Genomic DNA, 22,645 nt, shown 5'->3' with positions numbered 1-22,645 from the left:
GGGGCAGGAAGATGACGGAATAGGCACTTTGGGGGAATCTCTTTAGTGTTGAGGGGGTCTTTTGCGACCCCGCCTCCTTCCCCTGGGTGAGTCATGGAGGAAGGAGGAGGGAATAGTGTCCCCCCATCCAGCTGCCAGCCAGCTGTGCCCCCCCCCAGCATAGTGCCAAGGTCGAGTTGGGAGGTCTTGGATGCGGGATCCGGATCTCGGCTGGAAAAAGGAGGAGTTAGGAAGGGTACGGCCCAGGCTGCGGAGCTTGGGTTGGGTGGTGGGGTCCGGGTTCCGCTCCCCATTTTACCCCGCCCTCACCCTAAATCCCTGCATCCCGGGATCACCCACCGCGCCCGCCGGACCGCTCCCGTTCGTTCTCCACCCTACCCCGCCCCACCCCACCCTCAGCCTTGGGAGCCCGGGAAGACCTGGGGTGGAGTCTAAATTGGAGTTTGAGGAGAAGAGCGGACAGCGGCGCCCTATCCTCCCTCGCAAGGCCTTTCTAAAGGATGATGACTGCTTTTTCATTCTCCCAACGCCTTCCCTGACTGCCCTTTTCTTGTTGCCCCAGAGCAGAGACCAAGGGTAGGCGCCCAGATGCAAAACCACTCCAGAATAACACAGGCTTCCATCTCTTGTACATAACAGACCCGAGGCTCCCCTCAAACCTTCTCCCCTCACAAACCTCCCCTTCTACACACAGTTTTCTCCTAAGAGGGAAAAAAAGGGGCAGTTCCTTGAGCCTTTCTCGTCCCACCAGCTTCTGTCTGGCCTGTGGCGAGGGCTCCCTCTGCTGGATCCGGAGAGATTGTAGACAGCTGTCACAGGGCAGGGCAAGTGAAGGAAAGGGGCTGTGGCTGTGCAGCCCAGTGCTTGAAGTCAGACACCCACATGAGTTCCCCCATTCCACTCCTTAAAGCTGGCCCATGGCCAGAGCCAGAAGAAGGAGAAGTCCCATGGCATTAAAATCGCTTGAAGCTCATGTAGGCACCAAACCAAAAACTAAACCCATTGCTGTCCAGTCGATTCTGACTCATAGCGACCCTATAGGACAGGGTAGAACTGCCCCATAGAGTTTCCCAGGAGTGCCTGGCAGATTTGAACTGCCGACCTTTAAGTCAGCAATCATAGCACTGAACCACAAGCCACCAGGGTTTGCCATATAGGCACAATCAGTCCATAATACTCCTTCCCCCACCCCACACACACATATAGAGACCACCCAGGCAAAGCTCCACCCAATCCCAAGGATCCCTAAGACTGCTTCTGCCCCTTTGGGACATTTCTGCTTATATTCTCCCCTGCCTTCTGCCCCAGTGATGCTCTCTTTAACTCGATTTCCCAGGGCAGATGTCATGGAGAGGGTAGGGACACAGGGGAAGTTCTGCCCAGGGTTCTGTGCCTGAGATAGTTTTCTGCCCCCCCCCCCCATTTCCCTCCTGGCTTTATAACTTGCAGATATCCCTTCCCCTCCTGCAGTATTCCCACACCCTTCTCTGAAACACCATGTTCAACTCGATGACCCCACCGCCAGTCAGTAGCTATGGCGAACCCTGCTGTCTCCGGCCCCTCCCCAATCAGGGGGCCCCCAGCATGGGGACAGAAGGTCAGTGCATATACCAATCCTTGGGCCTTGAGGACTTGGCAGATCTCCTCACCTGGGTGCCTCACCAGGGATCCCTCTCAGACATACCCCCTGCCCCATGCCAGTTTTCCATTTACAGATTTGGGCCCCCATATCATATGGGCTTGGAATCTGGGATCAGGCTTTCCTTGGGGTTTCAAGGTGAGGCCTTAGGTGTCCTCCATTTCCATCCCCCATTCCATCTGTCTCTCTTTTCTAGGATTGTCTGGCATGCCCTTCTGCCACCAGGCCAACCTCATGTCCAGCCCCCACAGTTATGGGTCAGCCAGAGAGACCAACAACTGCACCGAGGGTGAGGCCTCAGGCATCACCTCCTTCACTCTCTGTCACTCTGGGACTTGTCCTGTGGGAGAAAGTGGGAGGAGTTGGAGAAAGAAACGCTGGGAGATGGAGCAAGCAAGGGGTCAGAGCATGATTAGGAGGTTACAGATGGGGTTGGCAGGGCAAAGCAGAGTCAAGTGTCATTTTTTTCCGAGTCAGGACCCATGGGATGGGTGCATGGAGAGGCATGCTCCTTTAGCATATCTATGTCCCCTGTCCCCTGCCCCAGCTCCGCTCTTTCCTCCTCCCCGGAGTGCAGTCAAGTTGACCAAGAAGCGGGCACTCTCCATCTCACCTCTGTCGGACGCCAGCCTGGACCTACAGACAGTTATCCGCACCTCGCCCAGTTCCCTCGTGGCCTTCATCAACTCTCGCTGCGCATCTCCAGGGGGGTCCTATGGCCACCTCTCTATCGGCACCATGAGGTGCAGGCAGTCGTGGGCTAAGAGGTCCCTCAAAGACCTTATCAAACCCCAGTAAAAGCTTCAAGCCCTCCAAACCACCTGTCCCTATTTGAATCCTTATTATTTTAAGGGCAGTGAAATCCTTCTCAGTACTTCCCAGGGACTGCCTCAACCACTTCCCATACCAAGTCTTCCAGAAACCCTCCAAATAGCCCAAGAACTTCTGAGATGATCTGAGATGAGAGTCCTAAGTAACTGCCTCCCCTCCTCCTTCTCAGCCCATCTCTGGGATTTCCACCCCAGATGAATCACCAAAAAGGGAACTCGCCTTCCTTTGGGGTCCAGCCCTGTGGTGCCCATGATCCCACTCGGGGCGGAATGCCACATCCTCAGTCTCGGGGACCCCTCCCAACCTGCCAGGTGAGAGCTCCCATATTTGTACCTGATTTCCCTCAGCTCAGGGTGGTAAGTGGTAGGTTTTTCAGGGGAAAGGTGAGGGAAGGAAAGGGGATATAAAAGTTTTCCATACCAGAAGAATAAAGGGGTGTGGGTGCTGGAGTTTACTCCTTGGGGTTGAACCAGACCCTTCCAAATGAGATCCCTCCTTTCACCCATCGCATTCACCAGTGCAATGTGAGAAAGAAATCTGTACCAAACCCAGGGGGTGGGAGCACTCGGCAAGGAGACCTAGCTGGGTTGCTTCTTCCTTGTACCCTCATCACCCTAACCTCTTCCTTTGGGGAAGCTGAAGTCTGAGCTGGACATGCTGGTTGGCAAGTGCCCGGAGGAGCCCTTGGAAGGTGATATGTCCAGCCCCAACTCCACAGGCACACAGGTACGGGGAGGAAGGGGATTTTTACCTCTGGGACATGAGCAAAACAAATGGTGTCACCCAAGTGACCCTAGGAGTGCCTCTCCCACCTTAGGATCCCCTGCTGGGAATGCTGGATGGGCGGGAGGACCTGGAGAGAGAGGAGAAGCCTGAGCCTGAATCTGTGTATGAGACTGACTGCCGCTGGGATGGCTGTAGCCAGGAATTTGACTCCCAGGAACAGCTGGTGCACGTGAGCTGTGGGGCAGGGAGGGGCTGGGCAGGATGAGGTGGTAGCTGGAATGGCTGGCTGAAGCCTGTAGGAGATCTTGGGTGGGACATCTAGAATCAGGCTGAGAGCAGGAGGTCAGATGATACTGAGTTCAGTGGCTGTATGCCCAGTTGGATAGGCAGAAGCTCAGTAGCTGTAGCTTTAGAAGGCTGGAAGTACTGAGATGTGGGAAAAAATGTTCTTCCTCACTCTTCCTCCATGAGGTGGAAGAATACAATGAAGAGAAAGAATAAGGGTGGAGGGGAGGTCTGTTCTGGGCCTCAGGGGCATAGGGGAACCTTGGAGAGCCTTTTCTGTCTTCTTCCCCAGCACATCAACAGCGAGCACATCCATGGGGAGCGGAAGGAATTCGTGTGCCACTGGGGAGGCTGCTCCAGGGAGCTGAGGCCCTTCAAAGCCCAGTACATGCTGGTGGTGCACATGCGCAGACACACAGGCGAGAAGCCACACAAGTGCACGGTGAGGCACCCACTTCCCAAGGCCAGGGCCCTTCCCTAAATCAGGGTTTTCCTGTCAAGGCAAGGCCTTTCCTGGACCCAGGGCGCTTTTGCCTTCCTAGGCCCCTACCTCTATAAACAAACATTAAAAAATATTTTAGGACTGTGTTGGTCCAAAGAAGAATATATTAATATATATTAAAACGTTTTCTATGACCTAAAATTTCATTTTTCCCCCTTGATTTTAAAAGAAATTAAAATATTTTCACGGGTTCCTAAAAGTATTGTGGGCCCTAGGCACTGTGCTTCCTACTCTGATGAACCTGCATCAGAGACATAAGACACTCTCCTCCTTGCCCACGTCCTAGGACACAGTCATCCTAAGATAGTCTAAGATCCCATGCAGGCTTGATCAGAAGATGCTTACTGCCTCAGCTCCATGTCCCCGCAGGCCAAGTGCCTCCAGTTGCTTCTGTTCCTCCAGCTCTTGCTTGCCCTTGTCTGTTAATTTTGAGCACTGTCCTGAAGCCCCCCAGTGCTCTCCCATCTTGAGTTATATTCTCTAAGTCTCTTTTGAGATTTAGGGTTTCCTCTAATTTCCATGTCCTTCTGTCTGAGAGCTATCCTTTGACTCCCATGTGTTCCTCTAGTTCGAAGGGTGCCGGAAGTCATACTCCCGCCTCGAAAACCTAAAGACACACCTGAGGTCGCACACGGGTGAGAAGCCATACATGTGTGAGCACGAGGGCTGCAGCAAAGCCTTCAGCAATGCCAGCGACCGAGCTAAGCACCAGAACCGAACCCACTCCAATGAAGTGAGTGTCCTGCCTAAGACCCTCCCCCACTAGAAAAGCCACCTGCCCGGGAGATTTTCCCATAAGAAATCCCCTAGCCCAGCACCCACTCCACAGACGGGAGCACCTCCCTCCCTACGTAGTTCATTCAGAGAAGACCTTTCTGAAACCAAGGATTCTCACTTATCACCCCTCCCCCTACCTCCAGCCAGCCCAGGAGCTAACCCAAAATAGACTCATTCTACTTAGAGGAGACCCCTGGCCCCTTCGACCTCTGAGTTCATGACACCTCACGGTCCTGGATTCATCCTCATCTTTCCCAGGCCTAGGCTTAGTTTTCTTAATCTTCACCTTGATCCCTGCACCTTTTATTCCCATCCCAGTGGGCCAGCCTCATTGCTTCCTTGGGGTCTGTGTGTCCCTTCCTTACCTGCCCTGTCCCCTACTCAATGGCCTCATGGCCACCACTTTCTCCCACTGCTTCTGCATCCTTCCACGTTGATCCCCTTGCCTTCTGTCTTCATTCTTCACTCAACAGAAGCCGTATGTGTGTAAGCTCCCTGGCTGCACCAAACGCTACACAGATCCCAGCTCGCTCCGAAAACATGTCAAGACAGTGCATGGTCCTGATGCCCATGTGACCAAGCGGCACCGAGGGGATGGCCCTCTGCCCCGGGCACCGTCCCTTGCCACAGTGGAGCCCAAAAGGGAGCGAGATGGAGGCCCCATCAGGGAGGAGAGCAGACTGACTGTGCCAGAGGGTGCCGTGGTGAGACAGCTCAGGCAACCCCTTTCCTCCAGACCCCAGCGTCCCTTGTTGACATCATTGAAATCCTCCCTGCCCACCCATCCCCCACTCAGTAAACCACTTTCTATAGCCAGTCTTCTAGCCTCTTGTCTCAGTGTTGCTCCTTGGACTACCCCAAATCTAGGGATTTTAATTACTTAGTTGGTTCAACAAACTCTTTCTTATATAGCACTTAGTATATGCGAAAGGTCGGTGGTTCGAACCCATCAGCCACTCAGTGGGAGAAAAGGGCTAGCAATCTGCTTCCGTAAAGATTACAGCCTTAGAAGCCATTTGGGGCAGTTCTACTCTGTCCTGTAGGGTTGCTATGAGTCTGAATTGACTTGACAGCACACAACAACAACATAGGCAGTATTGCTTTAAGCCTTTTAGATTCATTATTTCAGGTACTTCTCACAACACCTTCATGAGAAAGGAACTATTATTCTCCCCATTTTCAGATGAGGAAACTGAGGAATAGAAAACTTGCCAAAGGTCATAAAACTAAGAGCAGGAATTTGAGCCCAGGTGATCTGTGCTCCAGTCTAGGCTTTTCTCATGAGACATCTGTTCTCCAGTAACTCCAATCTCTTACCTGCTCAGTCCTCTTTTCAGCTGAAAGCCTCCCCTCAGCCCCAGCAGCCACTGGGACACAGGTTCCAGCCTCCCACCAAGTTCAGGGAGCCGTGGGAAGAAGGGAAGGGTGCTGCCCTCAGCCCTTGTTTCGTCCACAGAAGCCACAGCCAAGCCCTGGGGCCCAGTCATCCTGCAGCAGTGACCACTCTCCAGCAGGCAGTGCAGCCAATACAGACAGCGGTGTGGAAATGGCTGGCAATGCCGGGGGCAGCACTGAGGACCTGTCCAGCTTGGATGAGGGGCCTTGCCTTGCTGGCACTGGTCTGTCCACCCTTCGTCGCCTTGAGAATCTCAGGCTGGACCAGTTGCATCAGCTCCGCCCAATAGGGCCCCGTGGCCTCAAACTGCCCAGTTTGACTCACATCGGTGAGACCTGGGCGTGGGGGGTTGTTGCTGGGCTAAGATTCCACCTGCTCTTAGGTTGGGAGGAGCAGGTCACCCTTCAGTGCTGCCATATGGTACCTAGGTGCAATTAGAAAAAGGTCCCCTTTCCTTACAACACCTTTCCATCCATCAGAAACTTGTTGCAATATGCAAACATACAAAATCTATAATATGAATGTTGTCCCTTATGATTGTGCAGTGTACAACCTGTACAACTGTTCACAGTGGCCCTGAATCAGAAGCAGAACGGGCATGAGAAAAGTAGAAGACACAGTTGAGTAGTTAAGGTTACAGAGCCTGTCCCTGGGACTCTGGGAAAAGGTTGTTCATGGGTAGACATGGTGAGATTCGGGGGCTCCGTGACCACCCTGACTTTTCTCCCTTTCATTTGCAGGTACCCCTGTGTCCCGCCGTCTGGGCCCCCAGGTCTCTCTTGACCGCCGAAGCAGCAGCTCTAGCAGCATCAGCTCAGCCTACACTGTCAGCCGCCGCTCCTCCCTGGCCTCCCCTTTCCCTCCTGGCTCCCCACCAGAGAATGGGGCATCCTCGCTGCCTGGCCTCACACCTGCTCAGCAATACCTGTTCCGGGCAAGGTATGCTTCGGCCACAGGGGGCAGCACCCCACCCACTGCAGCACCCAGCCTGGATCAGGTGGGGCGTCTTCCTGCACCTCCTTGGAGAAGCCGAGTGGAGTATCCTGGATACAACCCCAATGCAGGGGTCACCCGGAGGGCCAGTGACCCAGCCCGGGCTGCTGATCGCCCTGTTCCAGCCAGAGTCCAACGGTTCAAGAGCCTGGGCTGTGTCCACACATCCCCCACTGTGGCAGGGGCAGGACGGAACTTTGATCCCCACATCTCAACCTCTGTCTATTCACCACAGCCCCCCAGCATCACTGAGAATGTCACCATGGATACTAGAGGGCTACAGGAAGAACCAGAGGTTGGGGCCTCAATGATGGGCAGTGGTCTGAACCCCTATATGGACTTCCCACCTGCTGACACTCTGGGATACCGGGGACCGGAGGGAATAGCAGTTGAGCCTTATGGAGCTAGGGGTCCAGGATCCCTACCTTTTGGGCCTGGTCCACCCACCAACTATAGCCCTAGCCCCTGCCCCCAACAGGTCTCCTATCCTGACCCCACCCCAGAAACATGGAGTGAGTTCCCCTCCCACTCTGGGCTATACCCAGGCCCCAAGCCTTCAGGTGGAGCCTACAGACAATGTCCTCGACTTGAACATTATGGACAAGTGCAGGTCAAGCCAGAACAGGGGTGCCCAGTGGGTTCTGACTCTATAGGACTGGCACCCTGCCTCAATGCCCACCCCAGTGAGGGGCCCCCACACCCAGAGCCCCCATTCTCCCATTACCCCCAGCCCCCCCCTCCCCAGTATCCCCAAGCAGTCCCCTATGTCCAGCCACCTCCTGATTACTCTCCTTCAGAACCCAGGCCTGGCCTGGACTTTGACTCCCCTCCTCACTCCACAGGACAACTCAAGGCTCAGCTTGTGTGTAATTACGTTCAGTCTCAACAGGAGCTGCTGTGGGAGGGTGGCAGCAGGGGAGAGCCCCCCATCCAGGAACCTCCCTACCAGAGCCCCAAGTTTCCAGGGGGTTCTCAGGTTAGCCCGAACCCTGCCAAAGCCTCCATGGCTACATATGGACCTGGCTTTGCATCCAATTTAGCCCATCACAAGTCAGGGTCCTATCCTACCCCTTCACAATGCCATGAAAATTTTGCGATGGGGGCAAACAGGCCTCCCCATAGGGCAGCGGCACCACCCCGATTTCTCCCACCATTGCCCACTTGCTATGGGCCCCTCAAGGCAGGGGGCTCTAACCCGAGCTGTGGCCATCCTGAGGTGGGCAGGCTGGGAGTGGGTCCTGCCTTATACCCTCCTCCAGAAGGACAGGTGTGTAACCCCCTGGATTCTCTTGACCTTGACAACACTCAGCTGGACTTTGTGGCTATTCTGGATGAGGCCCAGGGGCTGAGTCCTCCATCCCAAGATCAGGGGGGCAGCTCTGAACATACCCCACCTCCCTCTGGGCCTCCCAACATGGCTGTGGGCAACATGAGTGTCTTACTGGGATCCCTGCCTGGGGAGACTCAATTCCTCAACTCTAGTGCCTAAGTGTGAGGAATCTTATCTATCACAGATCCTCATTTCCTAAGGGGTTTCCATTCTCCCAGAGAAGTGGGGGATCTTGTGCAGTCTCCATAGTCCCCTGCATAAAAAGCCCCAAGGATGCCAGGTATGGGCTGGGGCTGTATATAGTCTGTATATATTTTGGGGAGAAATTTGATAATGACACTATTTCTTGATAATAAACTGCATCAGAAAGCCCTGTTTGAAGTATAATCTTGGGGAAGGAGTCATGATAGGGAACTAGAAGAGAAGAAAGTATTCTCTTTAAAGAAGCTCCCCTACCCCATCTCAGTCCCTCAGGTCAGACTCACAAAGACACAGTCATTTGGGAGACACAGGATTTAAAAGGACACCCTCAAAACAGGACCTGCTCCCCAAAGGGCAACCAACAGAGATCATTGGAAATGCTTTTTGCCTTCTGCTCCTTGCTTGAGTCAAGGGAAAAGCCTGGTGAACTCCGTGAGCATCAACTGGACTAGCTGCCCAGGGTAGAGGGCATGGGCAGCTAGGTCAGATGTCTCCTGCTCTGGCCGAAATAGGGTGGGTCCAAACACAATTCCCAGGTTGTGAGGAGTCATGCGGTTCTTATCTGAGTGCGCTATCACCCTGCAGGCAAAGGCCAAAGGAAAAGGATGTAAGGGAACAGTTTTACCACATGAAGTAAATAAATTAATGTGCTGGACTGCTAACCCAAAGTTTGAGTCTACCCAGAGGTACCTTGGAAGAAAGGCCTGGAAATCTATTTCCAAAAAATCAGCCATTGAAAACTCCATGAAGTACAGTTTTACTCTGACACACATGGGGTCACCAAAAGTAGGAATCGACTTGATGGCAACTGGTTAAAGATTTAAGCAGGGAAGGGTTCAATTCGCTCTGAGATCCCTCCATGTGGTGGCTGAAGGAAACTAAGAGTACCTCAAGGGGAATAGAAATGGGACCAGTGGAGAAAACTTCGGGATATACGTAGGATACAACTCTTCTTTCCAGCTCCAGAGACTGTCCCTAGGGTCCTCCCTGCTCACAATTTGGGAGGCTTTAATTCAAGTAGGAAACCCCAGTGGTGCAGTGGTTAAGAGCTCGGCTGCTAACCAAAAGGTCAGCAGTTTGAATCCACGAGCCATTTCTTGGAAACCCTGTGGGGCAGTTTTACTCTGTCCTATACTGTCACTATGAGTCAGGATCAACTCAGTGGCAACAGCTTTTTTTTTTTTTTTTTTTATTGCCCTGGCCCAGCTCAGCCAAACAAGCCATCACCACTGCCCCAATGGAAGGCAAAGAAGCAGAGGGAAGGGAGAGGTAGTATTTCCCTTATTTTCTCTCATAGCATCCCTGGGCTTGTCTGGGTCTCTATTTCCCCATTTAATTCTGACCTATCTAAAGGTTTTAATCCTAGTAATATGTCCCCTACACAGAGGTTGACTGTTATCTTGACCTTCCCACTAAACTGAGGTGTCTTGTTACCGTTATGAATTGAATTGTGCCCCCACAAAATATGTGTTGCAATCCTAACCCCTATACCTGTGGATGTAATCCCATTTGGGAATATATAGGGTATTCTTTATTATATTAATGAGGTGTATCAGTATAGAGTCTTAAACCTAATCCATTTTGAGATATAAAAAGGGCAAATCAGGTACAGACACAAGCAAGCACAAATGGAGGGACAGACAGATGCCACATGGAGACTACCAAGGAACGTGGGGGCTAGAAAAGTTGAGACAAGGATTTTCCCCCAGAGCCAACAGAGAGCCTTCCCCTAGAGGCGGTGCCTTAAATTCAGACTTCTAGCCTCCTGTATGGCTGTTATTAGGAGCCATGGAGTCGATTCCAACTCATGGTAACCCTACAGGACAGAGTAGAGCTGCCCCATAGGGCTTCCAAGGCTGTAATCTTTATTAAAGTGGACTGCTGCATCTTTCTCCTACAGAGTGGCTGGTGGGTTCAAACTGCCAACCTTTTGGTTAGCTGTCGAGTGCTTAACCATTGCACCACCAGGGCTCCTTACTAGCCTCCTAAATTGTAAGAAAATAAATTTCTGTTCATTAAAGGGACCCACTTGTGGTATTTCTACTCCAGCAGCCCTAGGAAACTAAGACATCTTTGCCCCAACTGAACATGTCCCACTCCTCCCTCCCCCAGCACAAAGATGTTGTGTCTTCTTGACCTGCACAAATGCTCCAGGAGGTACCGAAGAGTGTCGTGGTTGGGCTTTGGCATTGAGCTTATTAATTCTTGTATTTGGGAGAGACGATGCTCTGATTCCAAGAGGGCTAGAGAGAGAGCAACGGGAAGGGCATGAGAGTGAGGTTAGGGAAGGTGCTAGGACAGGGTGGAGAAATTCACTACCCTTTTCCATGCTTATGGAAGACATCTTTACTCAATCACAGCTTTCTTTTCCATTCTGCTCAAGTGCAGCTTCAGAATTCTTTTCTATCCAGTACTCTAAACATTTACAAATAAGCAACTGGAGTTGCCACATGAGTTGAAAATATTTTCCATCTCTGTACTCAGGATGGGACAGAAGAGTGTGAGGGAACTTCTAACTCATTCTTCACCACTCACACCCCCCCACCCCATCAAGGGTGTTGCCCAAAGCTCCGATCCCTTACCAAGGGCAGCACGGAAATGGGGCAGCAGCAGTGGGGGTACCAGAGGCTGGGGCAGCTCCCTGAGAAAAAGCTTCAGGGCTCCAGTGACCACATGAATGTCATCCCACTCAGCACTGTCCAAGTCTAATCGTCCTTCTGGAGGGGGGCAGAGATACAGGGGGGATTCAGGGGGCTCATGAAGGGCCAGAGGAACCCAGAGTTGGAGAGATCAGGGGTTCAAGAGAAGATTCAGTCAAGGCAGACCACAGAAATGCCTGGAGGGCCCATGGTGAGGCAAGACAGCAGAAGTGGGGATGGGGACGATCCTCGTAGGAACAGGACATGGAATCCACAGGGAGCAAGGAAGGTGTGGGAAGTTTCAAGGGTCTGAGAGACCTTTCATTATTTAAGTACCTTGTCCTGGCTGTTCTGGGAACAAGTATCTCCCATCGGAGGTGACCGCCCGCTCTGCAACATGTATGAGGAGAGATCAGGAGCTAAGGCAAGCAGTCCCAGTCAGAGGACCTCCCTCTTCTGTGAGCTCCTCACTCCAAGCCCACCTGTGGTTCTGAGGCATGAGGTTCTTACTACCACCACTTGCTCACAAGCCTTCTCACCTCTGTCTACTAGAAAGCGAAGTTTCTGGACCACTGCCAAGTTCCCGCTCACCCGGTAAATGCCATCCACATCTAGGCCTAGGAGATTCGGCAGGAAGTAGATAAAGCCTCATGCTCTAAAGTGTGGGGGAGGGATAGCAGGGGATCTTGGAGTGGGGAGAAAAAAGGGGCAGTAGGAAGACGGGTGGAGGAGAGGGAAATTCTAGGCCTTGCCCTGTCGGAAGGGGAGATTCTGGGATCTCTCAGAGAAATGACCTCTCTTATCCACAGCAGCAATGCAGAGCCGCACAAAACTGGGCACAGTGTCCGCATCCCGCTGGCACAGGGATTCCAGCTGGCAGCCGAACACCTGGTCTGAAGAGACACAAAATGAGGTGGGAAGCCAGTGCCAGCTTCACTCATGGAAGTTCTCAGCACAGGCCTTCACTCCGAAGTGAGGCTGGCCTCCTGGCTGTCTGTGCCAGGCCTGGGAGAGGAGGTTCGCCCTCTCTCCTCCCCACCCCCCGCGACACCTGAAGTAGTGGGAAAAGCAGTGGTCTCAGAAGACCAGCGTTTTAGTTCTGGAGAGCTCTATTCTGAGCCTCGCTGGAGTTTTCAAATTCATGAAATGGGCTTGCAAAAACACTAAAGCAAGCATGTAGGAGCAGGGCGCCAGCTGGCGCAGCCCCACCTCACCTCGGAGCAGACCCCGCTCCTGCAGACTTTGCAAGGGTGGCCTCTTTGCAATAAGCCGTTTTAGTTTGCTCCGCACGCGGTTCTGCTCGCTTCCTTCCGGACACCGACCTGTAGGAGTCAGGTAGAATAAGGGCCTGAGAACAGCTGCCTCGCAGAGCAGACACCAGACGCGGTTGCAGGCCCCGCCTCCCTGGCCAGCCCCTTACTGGAGCTCCGACGGCTGCTGAGCCGCAGCAGCGGCTTGAGCAAGGGCTCTGGCTCCTCTTCTTCCTCATCCTCCCCGGCACTCAGCTCCCCCAATTCGGCCGGCCCCGAGCCGGACAGACGCAGCTCCAAGGGGTTCTCTCGATCCTAGACCGGGACGGGTGGGGCGGGCCAGGTCGGAGGAAGGGAGACAGGAGAGAAATCTGCACCCTTAGCTTGAAGCAAGGAGACCACAACGGGCTGCTGGGCTCCCATCCCAGCCCCATTCCACGGCTCTACCCCAGACCTGGCTGCCCCCCATCCCCGCCCTCTGAATTCTGTTGTCCCTGCCCCCATCCCTCTACCCCTGCCCCTTTCGCGTCTCGGTCGTGCGATCTTCTAACCAGTCGGTCGATGACCGCCCGCAGCGCGCGGTGCCAGGCTCGCAGCTCGGTTTCATGGTCCGACTGCAGCAGGAACTCATGTCCAGGGACCGTGCGGATCTGAGGGGCCAGCGGGGAAAGGTTTGAGTCAGCGAGAAGGAGCAGAAAAAGCGGGGGGGGGGGAAGGCAGGGAGCCGGAGAAGGAGATCCGTGCGGACTACTGGGGGCGCTCCCTAGGGTCAGGTGAGCTTTGGGGATGCGTTGGAAGGCGCTCACGTGCAGGACGTTGCGTCGGCTGGACAGGTGGCGGCCGTGGGACAGTGCTGCTCCGCGAAGGTCCACACTGCTTTCAGGCCGGCTGCCGGCTGGCCCCTGGCAATTGGGGGGAAAGCTGAGGCAGCGCGTTGTTTCTTTCACCCTCACCCCACCCCTCCACTAGGTGGGTTACGAGATGAGAGGCTGTGACTCCTTTATGTCTTTCCACCACCTCCCATCCCCACAATTGGCCTGAGGCTGGAAGAAACTGTGCCCGCATCCCTGCCGCCTCCCCCCTCCTCTCCCCTCTCTCACACTCACCCAGCCCGAGGAAGGCGCAGTCAGCGGTGGCTCTCGGTAGAACACTAGGCTGTTACCCGCTAACACCACCCAAGATGGGCCCCAGTTCTTCCTGCGGGGGCGGTAATGCTAGTGAAAAGGTCATTCCAGAATGCCATAGGGGAGGGCACGCTTCCAATACCATTTCTACCCTAAACAACCTAACCGCCCTAGGCCCCTGTTGTGGTCAACGTTCTCCTCACCTGAGCTTGCGTCCCCCTTGGGCGATCTTGGTCATGTTGAGCAGGCCCGACTTTTCCACCTCCTGGGAAGTGAAGGAGGTATCAAGGTGTCACCCTACACCCCCACAGTAGCCAAGGCTGTTCCCCAGGGGGGTCTCCCAGAGCCAGTGCCTTTAAAGTTAGTGGGCTGGGTAAGAGAGGATACCCAGTGAGCCCTCAAAAAGAGGAAGATGCTTATGGAGGAGCAGGAATTGGGGATGGCACATGGAGGATTTTGGCATTCACAAGGAAATGGGAGACTCACGTGAGGGTCATCCAGGAGCTGCGGCAGAGGTCGTGGGGGCTGCAAGGCTGGAGGCTGGTCTGACATGTCCAACTGGGAGGTTTGACGGCAGAGGTGGGGTGAGCCCTGGGGGAGGGGATTGGAGAAACAGGTGGAGGAACCTTCAACTTCAGAGTCCCTGGCTGTAGGGGAAAGAGGGGTGTGAATGTGGGTGAAAGGCAGAGGATAGGATAGGTAATGAAAAAGTCTTGCATAAAAAAGAAAGTCATAAAATGTTGGCTTTTCCTGTATGTGATCAGGAGGTGGGAGGGATCTCACCTGGGGGTCAGGCAGTTCTGGTCTCTCTGTGTCACATCCTGAGCCCTTTGCCTGAGGTTGCAGGACACCGTTGTCCCTATTCAGGGCCTCTGTCACCTCCATGGAACCAGGGTTCTGGAGTTGAGGGAGGGGGAAGGGAAGCTACATCCAGATGCCACCTCAACCCGTTCTCAACACCCTTCTCATGGTTTTCTGACTCTTCTGACCTTCTGAGAATCCCAGAGAGAAAATACACTACCTTGGGGCTCGTAGGGGGAAGGAGGAGGTTGAGAGGACAATCGAATAAACAGGAGGGAAGGTCTCACCATCTCTCGGGAGCGAGTGCGGCGAGGGGGCTTCCAGGACTTGCAGCCAGTCACCGAATTTATGTAGAAGCAGCGTCCAGAGCTGGGGTCCAGGTGCTGCTCCCAGGCGTCCAGCCTCTGCAGGGGAGGGCATACGGGACCTGGGGGAGGGGACCGGGGACAGCGGCGAAGGTCCACCAGGTTACAGTACACGGGGGGCTCTGACATGAGGGGCTGGGGTTCTGCCTGCCAGGAAAGGGGAAGAAAGAGGTGATTACCCTGCCTGTGCCCCTACGCAATCATCTCTCCGCCTAATCACCTCTTCCTGCCCTCTCCCCCACCATTTTCTCACCACCGGCTCCAGGCCGGGGTGACCCAGGTACTAGAGGAGAAACCCCAGTCCCCAGCCTTTTTTTTTTAATTCTCTTCCTCACAGTCTTCTTTGCTTTTCTCCTCACTTCCTGTTTCCAACTTCCCTCCTCCCCTGCCCCGCCCCCACCCCAGGGCCACAGGAAAGGGGAACAGACTTTTTATGTGGGGGAGGGTTGAGGGGAGCGCCCCACCCTCACATCCTGCAAGGTGAAAGGAGACTGGAGAGGTCAAAGACTCCAGCTAGGGGAGAGAGCTTGCGGGAGCCATTTTTCATCCACTAGTAAGACAGACAGAGGGGAGGGGATGAGTCTTAGGGAAGAGCAGGGAGCCTCCTGAGGGGACTAACTGGGGACCAGAGCTGGGAAGACAAGACACAGGAAAAACCCTGCTTCTGGGCTGGGAGTCGGGAGGAAGAGAGAGAGAAAACATAGCAGGGTTGGCCTTCTTTCAGTCCCTCTATCTTGCCAAGCTCCATGTCCTCTGGGGTCTTTGCTGTCCCTTCCATCTAGATGGCCTTATGGATGCCTCTTTTTCCTTATTCAGATTTAAGGTGAATGTCACCTCTTCAGAGATGCCTTCCTAGACCACCTTAGTCACTCTCCATCTCATTTACTCTTCTTTGTAGCACTTATCAGTTCCAAGAGTTATTGTGCTTATTCGGTTATGTGTTTGTCTATCTCTGGGAATCTTTTAAGGGCAGGGATTCTGTCTGTCTTGTTCACTATTGTGTCTAAAACAGGGCCCAACAGTAAATATCTGTTGACCAACCATCCTTAGAAAAGAACTGTGACTTACCATGTTGTCAATGGCCTCTGTCAGCAAGTCTCCCTGGGAAAGGGACCTTCCACTTGGTCCTTCCTGAAGGGGCTTCAGGAGGCTGGTCCTCAAATTGGAAACACTAACACTTCTACAGATTTTGGGGGGAAGAGGAGGAGGCTCCTCAGACATAGCCTGGACTTTGCCTAGAGGTGCCTGAGGCAGGTGCAGCTCTTCCAGAGAGCCATGAAACAAATTTGATCCTGGGACAGAGAAGTGGGGGGAGGGGGACAGGTAATCAGAAGCATGACTTTGTCTGGGTCCCCCATCCTGAGGGCCCACTGGGAAGATAAACAGAGGGAGGCTGTGGGAAATGCCATGAAACTTGGAAAACTTGGATTAGGATGCAGTGGGATGGAGACTCCAGGACAGGGATGAGGGCTAGGCTGATCACAGGGAAATAAGAGAAGGGGATAAGCAGAAGCTTGAGGGAGAGAATGCTTTCAATGATTCCCAGAAGCAAGGGAGATAGGAAGGTGATGGGTGAGGTCTACTCACCAGGAGTCCAGCAGGATTGGCTGAGGGTGATGGTAGTTGGGCTCTGAGAAGGTGTAGATTCCTCTGTCACATAGGCAGCTGGGACAAAGATGGGTTGAGAGTTGGAGGGTGCTCCTAAGCGCCTTGCCAGCCACCAGGCTGAGTTGGTCTTTCGAAGCAGGAGGAACCTGTCCCCTTCAGCCAGAGACACCTGCTGGCCATCTGCCCCAGTGTAAGTGAAGGCATAAAGAGCGCAGAGCTGGGATCCCTGAGAAGGACCTTGGGGTCCTAGCCCTAGGCTCCCCCAGGTACTTTGCCACCACCTGCCCGACAGCATTGTGGTCAGCACTGTCACCTGTGAGAAAAAGGGGCATTAGAGATCCAGAAAGGGACAGCACTGGCCGTCTCAGGGCAGAGGGACATGGTTCTAAGAGCAGTGTCAGAGGAGTATGACAGGAATTGAGGCGTGAGAGAAGAGGGTGAAGCAGAGAGGTTGGTTGGGGGTCAGTGGTAGACTTTGGGGGCTGGGAACTCCTGGGCGGTGTGTCTGGAGAGGAAGTATATGAATAAGGTGAGAGAGGATGTGGTCAGCAGCACTGTGTGGCCAGCCAGGCAGGAAATCAGAGGAGATGGCCTACCTTGGTGATTTTCTTTTATGTACCTTGGGGGGCCCATTAGAAGATCCAGGGGCTGAGAGAGCTGGTCCTGGGTGGTGGAAGGAGTCTTGAGCTGGACACAAGAAGAAGAGGAGAAAGAATCCTTTATCAGGTCCAAGACAGAAACACAGAAAAAGAGACAAGAGGTAATGACAAAGATAAAAAGAGTTCATGACCCTGCCTTAAATTTTCATAGGCACCAATGTTTCCATTACTGATCACCTCAGACCTAAAGCTGCATGCTTCCTGTGCAGACTCAGAGAGACAAAGTCAGAGAAATAGTAAGATCAAATCAGAGAGAAATAGAAAGTGTCTGGGGGAAACACAGAAGAGGTGGGAGTTAGAGGCAGAGGTGGAAATACCCTCCTACTGCAGGACTGTGTGTTTGGAGCTGAGAAGCCTTAATGTTATTGATCTCCTGCACATAAACTTGTTGGGCGAGGTCCTACTTTAGTGTGTGGGTTCATTCATTCATGCTCTTAATAAGAACTTATTGAGCATCTCCTGTGTGCAAAGAACAGCATTAGGCACTAGAGGAAAGAGAGGGGGAACAAGACCTTAACAAATGACACAATAAATTGATTAATTATAATTGGATCAGGGACTCTGGAGAGGTAATATGGGATGCTACGAGAGCATATGGGGATGGGGCGGGAGCTGATGTCAGTTCCTCCCAGGCAGGAATCGACTGCCTCTAATATAGGGTCACTATGAGTGGAAATCCTGTTGGCGCAGTGGTTAAGGGCTACGGCTGCTAACCAAAGTGTTGGCAGTTTGAATCCACCAGGTGCTCCTTGGAAACTATATGGGGCATTTCTATCCCAGCCTACAGGGTCATTATGAGTTGGACTTGACCACAATGGGTTTTTTTTTTTTTTTGGTTTATGAGTCGAAATCAACTGGACAGCAATGGGTTTTTTTGGTTTTATTAAGTCTCATACAGATGGGTGGCTTTCCCTGCCACCTTGCCAGTGCTTTAAAACCCACCCTTGGGCTTCCACTTTACCTGACCCACTCCTTTCCCTCTTTTTCTCAGTTTCTCCTTTGCACATTGTGAGGCCTTCTATCTGGATTTGGAGAAGTAGGGATGGGAGTGCTCCTCCGCCTTGAGGATGTCAGTCAGCCAGTGCCCCTTCCCTGACTCTTGAACTGAGGGCTGGGTTGCCAGTACTGGGCTTCTGCCTCATTTATCTTCCTCATTAATTTGCTCTGCTTTCAACACCTGGGGAACCCTACTTTTCAACTTTTCCTTCCCACTTTCAAAACAGTGACCAACTTCTTTCATGCATGCACTTATTCATTCATTCATTTATCTGGTGTTTAAGTGCTGGAATCCCATTCTTTTCTGCTTTCTCTGAAGTTCTTGCTTCTGCACTTTATCCTCTTCCTTTGTCTTTACTGACTCCTTTCCATTATTTTTTAAACATATCCAAATCACTGCCGTCTTTAGACAAACCTCCATTTACTCCCAGTAACCACTCTATACCAAAAAGAATTGGTCAACGTTCAACCATTTCAGGAGGTAGCATATGATTAGGAACCAATGGTACTGAAGGAAGAAGTCCAAGCTGCCCTGAAGGCACTGACGAAAAATAACGCTCCAGGAATCAACAGAATTCCAACTGAGATGGTTCAAAAAACGGATGTAGCTCTGGAAGTGCTCGCTAATTTATTCCAAGAAATTTGGAAGACAGCTATCTGGGCAACCTACTGGAAGAGATCCATATTTATGCCTATTCCCAAGAAAGGTGATCCAACCAAATTATCGAACAATGTCATTAATATCACACGCAAGTAAAATTTTGCTGAAGATCATTCAAAAGCAGCTGCAGCAGTATATCGACAGGGAACTGGCAGAAATTCAAGCCAGATTCAGAAGAGGGCACGGAACCAGGGATGTCATTGCTGATGTCAGATGGATCCTGGCTGAAAGCAGAAAATGCCAGAAAGATGTTTACCTGTGTTTATTGACTATGCAAAGGCATTCGACTGTGTGGATCGTAACAAATTATGGATAACATTGTGAAGAATGGAAATTCGAGAATACTTCATTGTACTCATGAGGAACCTGTACATAGATCAAGAGGCAGTTGTTCGAACAGAACAACGGTATACTGCATGGATTTAAAGTCAGGAAAGGTGTGCTTCAGGGTTATATCCTTTCACCATACCTATTCAATCTGTATGCTGAGCAAATAATCTGAGAAGCTGGACCATTCGAAGGATTCAGATTGGAGGAAGACTCATTAACAACCTGCAATATGCAGATGACACAACCTTGCTTGCTGAAAGTGAAGAGGACTTGAGCCACTTACTGATGAAGATCAAAGACCACAGCCTTCAGTATAGAATACACCTCAATGTAAAGAAAACAAAAATCCTCACAACTGGACCAATAAGCAACATCATGATAAACAGAGAAAAGATTGAATGTGTCAAGGATTTCATTTTACTTGGATTCACAATCAACACTCATGGAACCGACAGTCAAGAAATCAGACAATGTATTGGATTGGGCAAATCTGTGGCAAAAGTGTTAAAAAGCAAAGATGTCACCTCGAAGACTAAGGTGCACCTGACTCAAGCCATGGTGTTTTCAATCGCCTCTTATGCGTGCAAAAGCTGGACGATGAATAAGGAAGACCAAAGAATAGACACCTCTGAATTGCGGTGTCGGCCAAGAATATTGAATATACCATGGACTGCCAAAAGAACAAAGAAATCTGTCTCGGAAGAAGTACAACCAGAATGCTCCTTAGAAGCAAAGATGGCAAGACTATGTCTCACATACTTAGTGCATGTTATGAGGAGGGATCAATCCCTAGAGAAAGACATGCTCGATAAAGTAGAGGGTCAGCAAAAAAGAGGAAGATCCTCAACAAGATGGATTGACACAGTGGCTGCAACAATGAGCTCAAACATAAAAATTGTGAGGATGGTGCAGGGCTGGGCAATGTTTCATTCTGGCGTACATAGGGTCGCTATGAGTCGGAACTGACTCAATGGCACCTAACATCAACAACAACCACCCTATCCCTCTCTGCCTCTTGGAGCTCTCCAACTTCTTGAAAGAGTTGCCTACACACAGGGCCTCCATATTCTCTCCTCTCACTCTTCCATGTTTCCAAGGTCACTCTTCACTAAGGTCACCCCCGACCTTGCATATACACTTTGCAGTCCTTATGCTGCTTGACATCTGTCTTGGCTATCTAGTGCTGCTACAACAGAAATACCACAAGTGAATGGCCTTAACAAAGAGAAGTTTATTCTCTCACAGTCAGGGTGCCAGCTCCAGGGGAAGTCTTTTTCTCTCTGTTGGTTCTGGAGGAAGGTCCTTGTCATCAGTCTTCCCTTGATCTGGGAGCATCCCAGCACAGGAACCCCAAGTCCAAAGGATACGCTCTGCTCCTCTGCTCCTAGCACTGTTCTCTTGGTGGTATGAGGCCCCATGTCTCTCAGCTTGCTTCTCTCTTTTATACTTCAGAAGAGATTGGCTTAAGACACAACATAATCTTGTAGATTTCATCAATATAACTGCCGCTAATCCATCTTATTAACATCATAGTGATAGCATTTACAACACAAAGGAAAATCTCATCAAATAACAAAATGGTGGTCAGTCACACAATACTGGGAATCATGGCCTAATCAAGTTGACAGATGTTTTCTGGGGACACAATTCAATCCATGACAACATCTCAGAAGCAGGCAGCACAATTGACTTCTCTCTCCTTTTACAAGCAGGAGGTGTCCCTCCTACCTTTCTAAAAACCCATTGCCTTCCAAGTCGATTCCCACTCATAGCGACCCTGTAGGACAGAGTAGAACTGTCCCCATAGAGTTTCCAAGAAGCGCCTGGTGAATTCGAACTGCCAATCTTCTTAGTTAGCAGCCGTAACACTTAACCACTACGCCGCCAGGGTTTCCCCTGCCTTCCTAGCAGCTCCTTTTTTTGTTGTATAAAGGACCTTCCTCTGCCTGTTCCTTAAACTTCAGGGGTTTGTCTTTAGATCTTCTGCCCTTTGCACTCTACACACCCTAGGTGGTCTCATTTCTTCCTCAGCTCAAATGACCTCTGTATGCTGCTGAGTCCTATTTATCTCCAGTCCAAATCTTTCTCTGGGGCTCCAATCTAATCCACTGCCCACTGAAAATCTCATTTGGGCATCTTGCAGGTACCTCATACTCAATGTGTTCTAAACCGAAGTCCACCACGAATGTGCTTCTCTTCTAGTACCCCTATTTAGTTAAATTTAAATTTAATAAGTATTGATTGAGTGCTTACTACCATATGTGCCGGGCAGGAATTGTGTTAAAACCATTGCTGTTGAGTCAATTCCAATTTATAGTGACCCTACAGGACAGAGGAGAACTGCCCCACAGGTTTTCCAAGTAGAGGCTGGTGGATTTGAACTGCCAACCTTTTGGTTAGCAGCCAAACTCTTAACCACTATGCCACCAGGGCTCCAGGAACTGTGTTAGGCACTGTAAATTAAGATGACAAATATGGTCCCTGCCCTTTTTAACAATTACAATACAGTGTGATAACCACAATGATTGGGGAAGTACTATTGTCTCTTGGAGCACGTAGAGGGTACGCCCAATTGCCCATGCCAGAAACCTGGCAGTCAACCTTAATTTCTCTTGTTTCCTCACCATCCACATTCAGTTGATTACTTACCACTACAATTTATACCTTTCCAATCTATCTACTTTTTATCTGCACACCACCACCCTCTTTAGCCTGGATGATATAACCAACTAACTAGTCTCCTTGAATATAGTTGTGCTTCCCTCCAGTCCATTCCTGGCAGCAGAATGACCTTTCTAAACACAAATATGTCCTTGCCACTCCAGTGACTTAAACATTTCAAAAGCTTCTCATTGTCCTAAGAGTAAAGCCCAAATTTTACAATGTGGTTCACAGAGACTTCCCTCTCTACCCTAACCTTTTTACACTCACCACTACAAACTCCAGCAACAAGTAATTCCTAAAGTGCATTGAGATCTCTGATCCTTTGCATATGTTGTTTCCTCTGCCTGAAACATTTCCCCTTCCCACTCCCACCAATCTTCACCTGGCTAACTAACTCATTATTCAGATCTCAGTTGAAATGTCACTTGCACAAGAAGGCCTTTCTTGACTCCTTAGAGTCAGGTAGGGGATCTAGCTAGGAGCTACCATAGCAAGCTTTCCTCATCATAATTCATTGCACTTTAAAGATTATTCATTTGATTTTCTGACTTCCCTTCTGACTTTCTGTGAGCTCTACAAGGGCAGAAGCTCCTATCAATCTTGTTGATAATTTTATCTTCAACACTTTGCACAGTTCTTGGTACCAAGTAACCTCTCTGTGTCTCAATTCTCTAATCTGTTAAAAAGGCATAATTAGAGAACCTACTTCATAGTTTTGTTTGTTTGCTTGTTAAACAACAATTTTAGCTCACAATTTTATAGGCAGATATTTGGGTAGGAATCAATACGTGGTTCTTCTCTTCCATGTGGCACTAACTAGGGTCACGGTGATATTCATCAGGCAGATGGACTGGTCTGGAGGGCTTCA

At 51.2% G+C, this 22,645-nt stretch overlaps 2 protein-coding genes across 6 annotated transcripts; one reads left to right on the top strand and one right to left on the bottom strand.

Annotated features, from left to right (window-relative positions):
• The first annotated feature begins 453 nt into the window (after positions 1-453).
• GLI1 (GLI family zinc finger 1) lies at positions 454-8,775 on the top strand. Its single transcript, XM_064283992.1, has 11 exons — positions 454-1,597; positions 1,836-1,928; positions 2,187-2,382; positions 2,640-2,781; positions 3,107-3,196; positions 3,288-3,425; positions 3,774-3,923; positions 4,552-4,716; positions 5,234-5,464; positions 6,217-6,484; positions 6,897-8,775. The coding sequence occupies exons 1-11, from the start codon at positions 1,498-1,500 to the stop codon at positions 8,636-8,638; spliced, it is 3,315 nt and encodes a 1,104-aa protein (XP_064140062.1). The 5' UTR covers positions 454-1,497; the 3' UTR covers positions 8,639-8,775.
• Positions 8,707-16,873, bottom strand: ARHGAP9 (Rho GTPase activating protein 9). 5 transcript variants are annotated; one of them, XM_003405153.4, is made up of 17 exons: positions 16,447-16,873; positions 15,928-16,151; positions 14,782-15,006; positions 14,477-14,590; positions 14,180-14,284; positions 13,897-13,958; positions 13,676-13,766; positions 13,376-13,471; positions 13,121-13,219; positions 12,740-12,884; positions 12,534-12,641; positions 12,114-12,212; positions 11,859-11,936; positions 11,656-11,709; positions 11,263-11,397; positions 10,818-10,923; positions 8,707-9,259 (listed from the first exon to the last, which is right to left on the bottom strand). In XM_003405153.4, the coding sequence occupies exons 1-17, from the start codon at positions 16,760-16,762 to the stop codon at positions 9,088-9,090; spliced, it is 2,229 nt and encodes a 742-aa protein (XP_003405201.2). In that variant the 5' UTR covers positions 16,763-16,873; the 3' UTR covers positions 8,707-9,087. The 5 variants fall into 5 exon arrangements, with proteins under 5 accessions (XP_003405201.2, XP_023413763.2, XP_023413765.1 ...); XM_023557995.2 differs by lacking the exon at positions 11,859-11,936 and having other exon boundaries at positions 16,447-16,777; XM_023557997.2 differs by lacking the exons at positions 15,928-16,151; positions 16,447-16,873 and adding an exon at positions 15,113-15,231.
• Between the last annotated feature and the right edge of the window lie 5,772 nt (positions 16,874-22,645).

This window comes from Loxodonta africana, chromosome 4 (genome assembly GCF_030014295.1).
Source record: "Loxodonta africana isolate mLoxAfr1 chromosome 4, mLoxAfr1.hap2, whole genome shotgun sequence".
NCBI lineage: Eukaryota > Metazoa > Chordata > Mammalia > Proboscidea > Elephantidae > Loxodonta > Loxodonta africana.
Note: the sequence above shows the minus strand (reverse complement) of the source record. Positions and strands in the feature narration are given on the sequence as shown.